General features: G+C 45.5%; 2 protein-coding genes and 1 pseudogene across 2 annotated transcripts; all 3 read right to left on the bottom strand.

Moving 5' to 3' along the window:
• Window positions 1-1,066: 1,066 nt before the first annotated feature.
• On the bottom strand, window positions 1,067-6,822 carry LOC101763913 (annotated as a pseudogene).
• Window positions 6,823-8,013: 1,191 nt separating this feature from the next.
• On the bottom strand, window positions 8,014-9,165 carry LOC101783773 (BTB/POZ and MATH domain-containing protein 1). The gene has a single exon (XM_004966681.1). It carries the CDS (start codon window positions 9,163-9,165, stop codon window positions 8,014-8,016), a length of 1,152 nt encoding a protein of 383 aa, XP_004966738.1.
• A 222-nt stretch (window positions 9,166-9,387) lies between these two features.
• Window positions 9,388-12,824, bottom strand: LOC101763509 (rRNA-processing protein FCF1 homolog). Its single transcript, XM_004964733.2, has 9 exons — window positions 12,625-12,824; window positions 12,465-12,530; window positions 12,272-12,377; window positions 11,244-11,286; window positions 11,043-11,115; window positions 10,737-10,824; window positions 10,062-10,118; window positions 9,888-9,966; window positions 9,388-9,783 (listed from the first exon to the last, which is right to left on the bottom strand). The coding sequence occupies exons 1-9, from the start codon at window positions 12,696-12,698 to the stop codon at window positions 9,770-9,772; spliced, it is 600 nt and encodes a 199-aa protein (XP_004964790.1). The 5' UTR covers window positions 12,699-12,824; the 3' UTR covers window positions 9,388-9,769.
• Window positions 12,825-12,856: the final 32 nt, after the last annotated feature.

Here is a 12,856-nt window from a genome sequence, read left to right as displayed (position 1 = left end):
TCAATACCGTCCACCCCCTGGGTCCGTGGGAGCCGTCAGATCGAGCACCTGTGGCCTAGATTCAGCAGAGCAGCCATCGGACTCGCTCGCGTTCTTGATGGGCCGCAGGGCGGTGGTCTGAGGCCCACCCAGTTCGTGTGGATCGCGCGAGCGTGGCGCAGCGGCGGAGGCCCACCGCGACGGTTCTGTCTGCTCGAGGACGCCGGAAGTCTCGCCGCCGCTTCCTGGATAGGCAGCTCGCTCTGGTGGCGCTGTCAAACGCCGCGCAGCAGCGGCAGGAGGAACTAGAGCCGGTGTGGGGCGTGGAACGCGCGCCGCCAGCCTGCTTGTCCGCGAACACGCACTGACGCACACCCCGGAAAGGCGGCGACGTCGTCGTCGCCGGGTCCCGGCGGCGATGCCTCGTCGGCCGGTAGCCGACGCGCTGGCGAGTCCATCGTTCGGTCGGTGCTACGCGGTGGGCCAAGAGCCCAGAACAGAGGAAGTCCTGTAGGATGCAGCCCAGCAGGACAGAGTGCTTCGCTTCCTTCCGCCGCTCTGGGCTGAACCCGGACGAAACCTGGGCAGGTAGTAGGTTAACAAAGTCCCACCTCGGAAGCATGGGGAACTGTCAACCAGCTTATAAACGCAAGCCTCGCCAAGTGCGGCACGACCTTACTTGAACAGGATCTGTTCTATAGGATCGTACCGCTGCATCCTTGACTAATAAGGAGGCAAGCACTTAAGCTTGGTTGATGACACATGATCTGTGGGTCAGAGCGTGATTAACGGCCAGGGTCGGGCTTGATCCTGATCTGCGGCTGTAGAGGATCGTTCTCGGTCAGGCCTGCCTGGCTGAGGTGGCCTACAGATTGTCTGACAGGCTCTTTTTTTCTCTCTCTCTCTCTTGCTTCTCACAATTCTCCGGCCTCAGGATGACGCAGGTTTCTACGGTGAACATTGAATCACCAATTTACATGAAAAAAAATTGCCATGGAGCTCTCAGTTGTATCATCTGTGCGTCCTGACCAGCATTCTGACACTTCCGAACCGTGAGTGGAACTATGATGCTTCAGCAACAGACTAATAAAGCAATCACCAACCTTAATTAAGAGATCAACATATGAATTAGTTCACAAAAAGGTTTAGGTCACATTCACATACATCGGATACTATGAGACACATATGGGTTTAACGCTCCATCAGAATTTCAGGATGAAACAGATTAGTCCAGGGTTCGCTTGAGTAACTTAAGCTGCTCTCAAGTTTTCACTTGCCAGAAAGGTGTGAAAAAAGTAATTCATAGCACTTAAATACAATGGACTGAACTGCACATTAGCTTTACGTAGTTGTATCTGCTACTAGAACACACAAACCTTTGATAAATGTTGCTTAGTGTTAAGTAGTTAAGCGTATTCAGTTACTCTATTCCATTCGTCACCGATAACTCTTGGAGGGTTAGGATGTGTCTTCACGCATGCCACCACTTTATTCACCACGGATGGTATGATTTTACCAAAGAACTCTATCTCCATCAGCTTCTTGAGATTATTGAGACCGAAGATCCCATCCTTAGGTTCTCGCAGGAATGACAATGTCAGTCTCTCCAAGAGTGGGAGCTGCACCTTCCTCAAACCGCACCTTGTTAATGTTCTCCAGATCATTAATAACTAAAATGCTGAGTTTTGCATATTTACCGTGGGGAAATATTATGCAGTCATCAGTATATGACTTGTGATAGAACTTGAGGCAGAGCAGATTTGGAAGGTCTGCGAGAACTTTGATGGCCTCGGCATGTAGTCCAGTGTTTCGAAGAGTAAGCCTGGACACACTTTGAAGCGACGATATCCAAGGAGGTAGATTCTTCAGCTTCCCGTGAGGCCAAAATTAGAGATGAGTAGAGGAGGTGAGTCTACAGAAGCTAGAATGTTCAGTGGTGAGCTATGCTCCTTTTCATCTAGAATGTGAATGGAGAGCGAGCGAAGAGAGCTCGCCAGCTTCCCCAAAGAATTGACGAATGCCTTCCAATTCACTTCCACATTGCGGAAGAGAACATTAAGTTTCCTTAGCTTTTGCAGCATACTGATATCCCGCAGTACCAAAGACTGCTCCTTGACCACTATATGGGAAAGCGATTGCAGAACTGCCATGTTCTTGATCACCAAAGGAGCAATCTCTAAACCCGAGCAAGGCTTCAAGTACTTCACGCTAGCTGTCCTTGTAAGGTGCATCTTGTGCCCAACTAACATGTGCTTTATACAACTGAGCTTGTTTGCACTGGCTGGTAGTTTCTTGACAAGTGTTGCTCTAATGTCCAGCGTCTCCAAGTGTTTCAGATTTCCCAGTTTTGGTGGCAACTTGCTGATATTGGTCTTTCTGAGGCTTAGGTACTTCAGCTGAAAAACATTGCAGATACACTCCAGAACGTTCATATCCAAGTAACTGCAGCCTTGCATGTCAAGTACCCTCAGCAGCCTTAGCTGTGGAAAGAAGAATGGGACTTCCTCAACAAAAGCTGACATTGTGAAAGAGCGAACATGAGATACACTTGCTCTTGTTTTTTGCATCAATTTGTGAGTACTGTGGATGGAGAGCTGACGAATTTTGTCATGGGAAACCAATGTGCTTCCCTCACATAAGAACGATGCAAAATTCTCCTCAAGTGACTTAGAGACGATGACTTCTAGCATTATATCATGAACTCTGCAGGTCCTCACCTTTCCATTCCAATCAATTCTCACGAGCTGTACAAGGCTTCTGGCTACAAACTCTTCAAAGTAACTTTCTGCGATCTGCTCCATGCTTAAACCATGTCTTTGGCTAACAAAACCTTCAGCTATCCACCTTCTCACCAAAGGCCCCCTCTTTATCACATAATTTTCAGGGAAAATACTTAGATACAATAAGCAGGCCCTCAGATGGTACGGTAGATCATCATAGCTCAGGGTCAAAACTTGCTTTGCACCTTCCAGAGTAGGATTGGTTTCAAGTTCAGAGCCCAAGTTGTCACAAACCTTCTGCCACTCCTGCTTGGTTGTATTTGTCTTGCTTGCAAGGAGGCTACCGATGCTCAATATTGCTAAAGGCAGGCCTCCACATTTCTTCAAAATGCAGTTTGATACTTCCTCCAACTCATCATTCCCGTGATGTAGCATCTGATAATCGTTGGATTTTGTAAATCCAATCATGGGGGTGAGAACAGCATATTTTGGCCACATCTTCATTCCTAGTTGTTATTATCACCCTGCTACCCATCTTATTGTAAGGCAGTGCACACTTGATGCTCTCCCATGCTGATATGGTCCATATGTCATTAAGGGCAATAATGTACCTGTAAGACAAAGAATAGGAGGTTAACAGAACTTGACAAGCTAGGAATATTCAACAAAGTTGAAATTAATTTTTTTTGCCTAACAAAAAAAATTTATTATTGAGTTGCATGCTACATACAATAGTTTGGAATATTGGATTCAGATGTGAACCATGGAATATCTGGCTACTACTTATCTACCTTGTTCTAGATAGCGGACCTTCCAACTCATAAGCAATTAAAGGGAGCATATTGAACTTACACATCATTTGTCCATCACATCTATATCTGATTTTCATGGTTCACATCTGAATCCAATATTCCAAACTATTATATGTAGCTGAGACTTGATTTAAAGAATGATAAGGGGGAGAAACTAATGATCTTACACACCCTAATTGAAAATTAAAAACTATAATCATTTTTTGCCAGATAATACATGATTTTACATCACATCTTTTTACACTTTAGCTAACAGCTAGCTGAACGTGATATCAGCCAGTCTGCAATTAAAAAGTGATATCAGCAACAGGCAACAGAGGAACAAGGTGGCACCGCCGCAGTTGACTTTCCAAATCAAACCAGGTACAAGTATATATATGTAAGAGCATAGGAATCAATGCATAGGTCATTGCTCAACAATGTTTTCATTACAGAAAATTAGAGTAAGTTTACCCTCAAAAGGTACGCCATTATTCATTTATTTGTGTTCAACTTTTCAGAAGAATACACCAATCAGTTGATTCTTTAACGCAACAGAAAACGTATGACAGCTCACTACTAGGGGGAGAAATATAACAAAAACAGCCGGAGTACCTTTTGTCTTGTAAATATCGCCTGAGCTTCTCAGCCAGTACTGCAACCTCCTGCTTGTCGGTTATCTCCAAGTTTTCATCTGTGAAATGGCCATGCTTGCCTCCCGCTATTGCCATTGCCTTGTGTTGTCGCTGGATCAGCTCTCTTATCATGTGCTGAAACAGAGTCCTGATGTTGAAGGTCTGAGGCACAATGAACAATGGACAGCAATGAAAATCAGCGCCTTTCACCATAGGACTCTCACACACCATCCTTGCTAACGTGGTCTTGCCGAGGCCACCAAATACAACGATGGCTAGCACGCGAAGCTGGGGATCATTTTCCATCAGCCAGCTTACAAGTGCATCCCTCGGTTCATCAATGCCTACCATCTGAGCCTTTTCTGTAAAGAGAGCATGCAGCTGTGGATCAAGGTGAAGAGATGCATGCTTTGTGAGTTGTGGGATACCTCCTCTATGTACGGTCCTTGGAAGCACCACATCATAACGTGATCGCCGCTCACCAACATCCCGGGCACAGGCCTTCAGTTCTTGTATCTGGATGGCAATGCGGCGGCGGCAGACTAGTGTGCCGAGCATACTGATTATTGTCGAAGGAAGCCCATTCCTGATGGCTCACCTAGATGATGGATGAACTCATCAAATGAAGTCCTCAGCATCATAGGCAATCTCTCTCACTTGCTTCATCTAGATTCTCACTTGGTCGTCAGGGCCCTCTGACATGGCGAGGGTGCGGAGGAAGGCATTCATGCTCTCGAGCTCATCCTTGATGTATTGCATCTCTCCACGGATGCCCTGTAGCAACCAACTTTCATGGGAGAGAAGGCAGCCCAGCTTGCATAGAAGACTCCTAACCGCGCCCTCAGTCAAGCTGAAAATAGCACCTTCCATGTCTTTCTACAAAGAATCGGAATGCAGATGCTTCTGCAGTTGGATTAGGTGCTTAGGCTACATATATAAGGTTCAGGTTTGCAAACCTCTAATATGTAGTAACATAAGGGTATTCTGGACCATAGTTTCCAGCTATTTCCAGTTCCTATAGGCCATAGACTTCGCCTAGAATCCAGAATAGTAAATTGCAGAAAGGAAATGAAACTGATGGCCAGTTAGTGATGACAAGGCAATGACATGACACAGAGATTTCAGTTCGCGGCTAATGGACAACAGAATCCCAACACATTATGTCATGGAAATTTGAGTTATGTTCAACTTTATTTATCATAATATCCTGAGCTAAACATATAAATATCTTACAAATAAGCAAAAGTGATTATTGGTTAATGCTTTGGTCAACTATAATCTAAATGAAATGCTGAAAGGTAAGTGGCAATTGACACTTAAATCAATTAGTTAAATAGAGTGACTCAAAAAGAAACACATACAGACAAAATCACCCACTAAGCAACTCCAAGTAAGTAATTGGCAACATCGCAATGCAACAAGAAACGTAGAAAAACACATTGGTATTAAATAGACACAGTTATGGAGGCGTAATAAAAAAAATATACACTATAAACTCAATATACAATATGATTTAAAAGTAACATGAAAGTGTCATACCCAATAAGCAAGACCAAGAAAACAGGACTGAAAAAAAAAGGTATGGAATTGGCAATAATGCATAGGTTGACAATGAATAACCTGACATGGGTCGGTAAAATGTTCAAGCTCCAGACAATTAGGATAGCCATCAACTGCCTGAGTGAATTGTTCTCCACACTAATAAATCTGTCCCAAGCAGGGTATCAGATTAGGTATGATTCTCATTTTAACAGTACGGACAACATAGGTAACGTCATGCACCAATATTAGTAACATACTAGGAGAAAAACCAAGCAACTACACAATAAATAACTAATAGAGAATACCATAGATAAGAATGCTTACCTCATATCATACGTGGAGACAACAAGGCACCTCTGTTGTTACCTAAGATCTAATGTTTATTTAGTTAGAGGGAAGACAAACAGTACCGAACCACACTAATCATATGATTTAGTATAAACCCTAAACGAGTAGCTACCTTGATATTGGGACCACAAAAGTAAAAACTATTACGAAATAAAGGGGCAATTTCTTGCTTGAACTTCAGATGAGGTCCAGTCTTGCATTGAACTTTCAAGAGAACAAAACAAATTCAACATTTGAACCATTCGTGAAGCTGACATCATTCCGTTCGGTTAAACAAACATTTCGGAGTAGTTAGTTGATATGAAAGACCACCAGTACCTGATTCGTGAGTTGCTACGCATTTCATCAAGCAACTCTAGCGCAACTCGGGGGGTGGGGGGGGCCCGCGCAACAGCACCAATGGGTCATGGGCACTGCCAGCGATGCCATGATCACAAATGCACACCAAACCATCCACTCCCAGCTTCTAGTCGCCAGCCCTGTAATATACTCACCGTGCACCAGTGCACGGAAAACCCTCGAGAGCAGCCTGCATCCACGCCATGCACTCGGTGAGGCATTTCATCAAACACCTGGTTTCCTGGAGCACGGGGCCCTGAAGACGGTTGCCCAGCTAAGGCACCGTCCGAATTCCGAAACGTACTCGCCCTCCGACGCCTGCGCACAAGACGCACTCGAGCGGCAAGGATGTGGCGCCCCCGGCGGCAAGCAGTCGCCGGCATGCCGTTAACGGCACGTCGGCACGGCGCCGCTGCTCGCGGAGTCGCGGTCAGCATCTGGCTGGCTAGCCTGGCCGAAGGCGGCGAATTTTTTGGGCTCACATCCACACGCATGTGAGAGTGAGCGAGGGAGCTCACTAAATGGGCCGCATAGCAAGCAAGAGCAACCATGGGCCACTTATCCGAAATTGGGCCGCTAGGTAACCAAACCCTAATTGGAATTCGATCCAACCCTAATTGCAAGCAATATCGGCCCGCGAACGCAGCTCTATCGGATTGTGCGCTGAAACCTGACTGAGAAGTGTTCTCCGAATTTTTTTTATTTTAGCATTTTGCAAAAATATATAGTCGGATGAAAAAATTGCAAAACTAGTCTACTGTCGCCGGCTGGACCGGCGGTAATGCGCTTCCGCCGGCCCAGGCGGCGGTTGGGTCGGCGGAAAAGCTTTACCGTCGGCCCAGCCGGCGGTAACGGTACACCCCTCCGCACCATACTTTCAAAAAATTATAACTAATTCATATCAACTTGTGTCGATTATTTGAGCACCAATATGACATCAAATGAAAAAAGTTTTAACAATCGAGATTTAAATTTTTGGATCTGAAACTTGTGTCGATTATTTGAGCATCAATATGACATCAAATGAAAAAAGTTTTAACTACAAAGTTGTAGATCTCGTCGAGATCTACAATTTTCATATAAAGTTTATCTCCATCTGAGTTGATATAAATTAGTTATGATTTTTTAAAAGTATGGTGCGAAGGGGTGTACTGTTACCGCCGGCCCAACCGCCGCCTGGGCCGGCGGAAGTGCCTTACCGCCGGCCCAGCCGGCCATAGTAGACTAGTTTTGCAATTTTTTCATCCGACTATATATTTCTGCAAAATGCTAAAATAAAAAATATAAAAATAAAAAAGTTCAGTGTTCTCCGATGGTCGTGCTTCTGATGGGAAACTCGCATTCAGCAGTGCACAAATGCCATGGAAGATCCTCTCAGAAACATTGACGTGATTTTTTTTGAACGAAATTAACGTGAATTTTTAATTCACGGTGATTTTTAATCACATGCAATGCCTTCTCTCATGCATCATTTCGTCAAGGAATGAACATTCAGAGCTTCTGCACATCTGAACCATCCAGGTCTACATTACAGTTCATGAACCTAGCGTATATATTTCTGAAAAAAGTTAGGTCACTATAAATGCTATAGTGCGCAATTGCGCAAGCTTTTACAAGATCCTTCTCCAGAAGCTAAATAAGGGCAAGAGACATGCATGTTCACCTCATGTAGCTTTGCAAGCACTTGGCAACTCTCTCCAGCATATCTACCAGCACAGCCGGGCATACTCTTTTGAGGTGCGCGTACCCCTGGCTTGCCACCACGTTACCTATCCCGTTCGACGAGGCGATGAACTCAGCGCAAGCGTCTCCGAGAGCCCTGCATTGGTGCTGATCGGCCAAAGCCAGCATGGCAGCCACGTTATCGACGTGGAGGCTCTGGCAGAGGACGTCCTCGCACATCAGCTTCAACCTCTCCATGGCGTACCTGTCCGCAGCCACAAGCAAATGCTTAGTCATTTCCTTGCTGTCGTCATCGGCGTCGTCAAACTCTCCCATGTCAGGCATCGTGTCCGTGTACACGAAGTGGAGCAACGCCCTGAACACATCAGGGTGCATCTCCTCGACGGCTATGCATAGCTGCCCGCCGGCAGCCGTGTCCTTCTCCGCCGCCGCCGCCATCGGCCCGAAGAGCTCCGCGTTGAAGACCGGCGACCGCGCCGCGAGTATGATCTTGTGGACGGGGAACACCTCGTCTCCAACCTTGAAGGCCACGTCCGATCCTCGCTTCTCCTCCAGCAGTCTGCCAAGGTTCTCCGACAGGTCCGGCGGCGGCACCTGAGGGCGGCTAACGGCGGCGGCCTCTTCCTCCACGACCCGTGGTTCGTTGACGATGACGGTGAGATCGCACTCGATCACGAGGCAATCGTCGCGCAGGAACGTCGACGCCTCCAGGTTCTTCCTCTTCTGGATACAGGGCGCGCCGACGGCGGCGGCTTTGGAGGTGAACGACAAGGGCGTCACCTGGTTGACGAGAACCGTGGAGCGCCCGGTGGCCTGATCGACCAGCCTGAAGTCGAAGCTCGCCCGCACCACGGCTTTGGCGTCCTTGGTGCTCATGAGCTCGAGGAAGACCGCCACCCAGTCCGCGTGATCCTCTGACGAGTCCCACCCGTCGGGGTAGAAGCAGATGGACCAGTCGTGGCCGCCGACGGCGAAGGTGGCGGAGCGGACGAACTTGCCGACGCCGAGGCCACGGTGGAGGCTGTAGCCGGCGATCTTGAAGGCGTGCGTGCCTCGCGCCGTCTCCAGGGCGCTCGTCGACGCCGTCCGGGTTCTTGGCCTGCTGGTCGGCCGGGATGCTGCTGCCATGGTTGCTGTGCAGTTTGTGCGACGGCGACGAGGAGACGAGGGAGGACACGGGTGTGTTTTGTATTGGCAAGGTGGTTAGGTTCTTGGGTAACTCGTTTTGAGATTGTTACAACTACTTGATGTAGTCGGCTGCGTGATAAGGGACTGACACGGACCTGGAGTCCTTTTCGTTCCTGACACGATTTTGGCTGAACTGCACCAATAGCACTAACGAGATCAAACTTCCAAACTATGTACGCTATTCTTTCCAAACAGGTTAGTTCTGAAGAATCAGATCATATGTTGAGCTCAGATTGAACATGTAGAAAGCTACAGCCTACAGCACAAACAAATACAGCTGGGCTGCCAAACCAACGGTGGAAACTGAACCTCCAGCAAATTACTCTGGTCAAGATTGTAAACAGAAACTATTACATTTCGACAGCAAATAGTAACATCATGGGCCGGTACAAAATTTTGTAAGTTGTTACAGCTGGCTCAACATGGCACACCGGCATTCTTGTCCATGACTTGGTCCAAGCGGCAGCTCCAGGCAAAAACTGTGACAACATGGGCAAGCATGAGTGCGACAGTGAAGTTCGCCATCTTCTTATGTTTGTGCTCATCAGATTCTTGGTGCTGCAAAAGGATCAGAATATTGCAAGCTTAAGTAGTTATGGTACAAACCAAGGAGAAAACAAAAGGAAGACACAAATCATCTACCCAAGGAACATAATGCATACCTCCACCAATGGTAGCTTCAGGAAGCCGTTCTATCGAGTACCTGTGTTGTGTAATATACATGATTGGAACACCAGGAACCTGCAAAATTGAGAAAATGCACGTGTTATAAGGGTACGTGCAAAGCTTCTGTCATATCAGGATCCTGAGCTGCATGCAGTAAACACTAAACATACCTTCCTTATCCTCCTTTTCAAATCTCTATCACATGTAGCAACAATGTAGCATTTGTGCTGTCATATAAAACGTATGGTTTAGAACAACTGAATCGAATGCTTGAGACATAAACGAAAACGAACAAGGGATCCAATGTACTCTGTAATTTAGATGCCACATGTATACATGATATTTTAGAATAGAAGAAGTTCAAGGGGGATCTAAAGAAACAAGTGCCCTTATTGTTCAACTTCGGAACAGATATGGTATAATCTTCAACTTAAATAACTATAATCAACTGCCTCTTTCAAATGTTGGCTAAAATGTAAATATTAGCCAAAAGGAAAAGTTATGCTTTCAGAAGTTTGCAATTTTAGAAGGACACAACCTATATTTTAATAACTCGTACATTTCTCTGAAAAGAGTTCAGAGAATTAGTAAGGTACATTACAAGTACATACAACATTACTTCACTTCTCTACCCAATGTCCACACTCCATATTAAGCATATAAAATATCTCAGCAAAGTAAATATGGAGATTATACAGGAAATGATAATGTAGAAAAAGTCGCAAAGCACCTAACAAGAGTTATCCACCAAATCTCCTATAAATGTTAGAACTTAACAGGGTACTCCTTGGAATTCCTCAAACTCCAACAAAATAAAACAATGATTTAAGAAGGTCGACTTTTACCTGAGTAACCCTATCCACAATGCAGTCATCAGCATAAGTCCCCTTGTGTGTGCATGCTAATCTTTGGAACCTAGGGTCCTTGGCAATTCTGTAAAAAAGGTAAAGTAGGTTATACAAACAGATGAAAATAAACTGAAAGTACCAAATATAATCACAGGAAAATGCAATAAACATTTTTGTGTGAGTGGAAGACGAAGAGTATGGATACAATGAAAAAACTAGATTAAACCCTTTCTATGGCAATGGAGCAGATAATGCCAAAAAAGTGCATTAAACAGCACAGTATGGCAACATAATTGAGCACACCTCAAGGCCACGCGATACTTCTGTCCCAGCTTTTCAAGCTCAGCCATAACACAGTCAGTGATACACGGGGTGCCTTCATAACAAGACACAGAATTTGTTACCAAAGGCATATGCAGTCAATAAGATGTTAAAGGGATACATGGATACCTCAAGTTGCTAGAAAGATGATGCAAATGCAAGATAACAGAGTGACATGCTTACATTTTGCATAAAGGCAGTCCATCATTCCTTTCTCCAAATCCAGCTGCACAGGGGAAATAAAAGATTTAGCCAAACAGATTATTGTTTATGCTCTGGCAGTTAGCTTCTTTGTCATGTGTGCTAAACACAACCCCAAATTAATGGATTCCACCCGGGCTCATAAGGAATATCCGTATTCCATAGACCATAGCAAAGACATATAATATGGGAAGACATGTGGTGATTGTCACAAGTAACAGTTACAACATGATTCCAAGTGACCCAGCCTCAGGGATGAAAGTCATTGTTCGTGTTGCTAAAACAGGTTACAGGTCACCCTTTAAATTAAACCCTAAATTGACAGCCAGCCTAACTATTTGCTCTGTGGCAAGTCGCAGAGCTTCACAAAAAATTGAGAGTGGGGCATGCTAATTACATATTGAAAAAAATCCTTTGTTGAAGGAGACAGATGATCATTCATACATACTAAAAATATATACATCATAGTGGAGTTTTCCATGGTTTAGGGGGTAAGGACCCAACCTGACCTCCATAAAGCTCCACCAACTACATTTGCTTTTGCGGTCAATAAATGTTTCAGTATCTTCATATAAATATATCCATGTTAGTGTTGCTCCTTCATACATATACATGTGGTCTAAATGCTATAACCAAGTGATATTGCAAACCCTGTTTTAGTGACAACCTAGCATAGAGATCAGCTAAATTTTTGGACAAGCACCTAAAATCCAACTTCTGCTTGGAGAACGTTGTATGGATTTAAACTTCTAATGATGTAAAACAACAAAGCCTTAGGAAGTTAAGAGTTCTAAATGCTATAACCAAGTGAAATTGCCAACAACTGTTCTTGTGACAACCTAGCATACAGATAAGCTAATTTTTTCAACAAGCAACTGAAATCCAACTTACATTTATGTAACTTAAAAATGTTCAAACTGTTTGCCGACCAAATGAAGCAGCCAGCAAGATTATGTTGGTCACACGGAACCAATTAACAAAAAAAAACACAAGCTAATTCAACAGCAAACCTTGTTCTGGATGGAAAAGTTGATGAAGTTGGTGTCCACAATCACCCGATAAGGCGGCCCCAGCGCAGTGTTGTAGCTGAAGAACAGAGCCGACGAAACTTGCGGCCTGCGCACCATATACCAAAACGGCATAACCAATCCAAACAAGCATACGAAACTGAGACCCAAGATCACATCGCAGACAGCTACTCACACATTCCGGCCGAGCTTCTCCTTCTCGGCGTCCTTCTTATTGTGGTTCAGCACATCCTGCTTGTACCTAACACACACAGAGAAATTAGGGTTTTGGGTGGCGAGAACTGAACTGCAGGGGAGCGGATGCGGAGGGGGGGAGATGGTTGCGGCTGCCTTACTTGTTGATAGTCTTCTTGCTGATGATCTTCTTCACCGCCGCGAACTTGGGCCCCTTGCTCTTTGACCTCCCCATCGAGACCCAAACCCTAACAACCGCGGGTACCTCGCTCTCGGCGGCGACGGCGGCGGCGGCGGCTCCCTCTGATGCCTCTCGAAGACGGCGAGCGAGAAAGGGTTTGCGGGCTTGCGGCTTTGCGCCTCTGAGAGGAAGAAAGGCTTCTGATGGTGGGC

Source organism: Setaria italica, chromosome IV (genome assembly GCF_000263155.2).
Source record: "Setaria italica strain Yugu1 chromosome IV, Setaria_italica_v2.0, whole genome shotgun sequence".
Classification (NCBI taxonomy): Eukaryota; Viridiplantae; Streptophyta; class Magnoliopsida; order Poales; family Poaceae; genus Setaria; species Setaria italica.
Note: the sequence above shows the minus strand (reverse complement) of the source record. Positions and strands in the feature narration are given on the sequence as shown.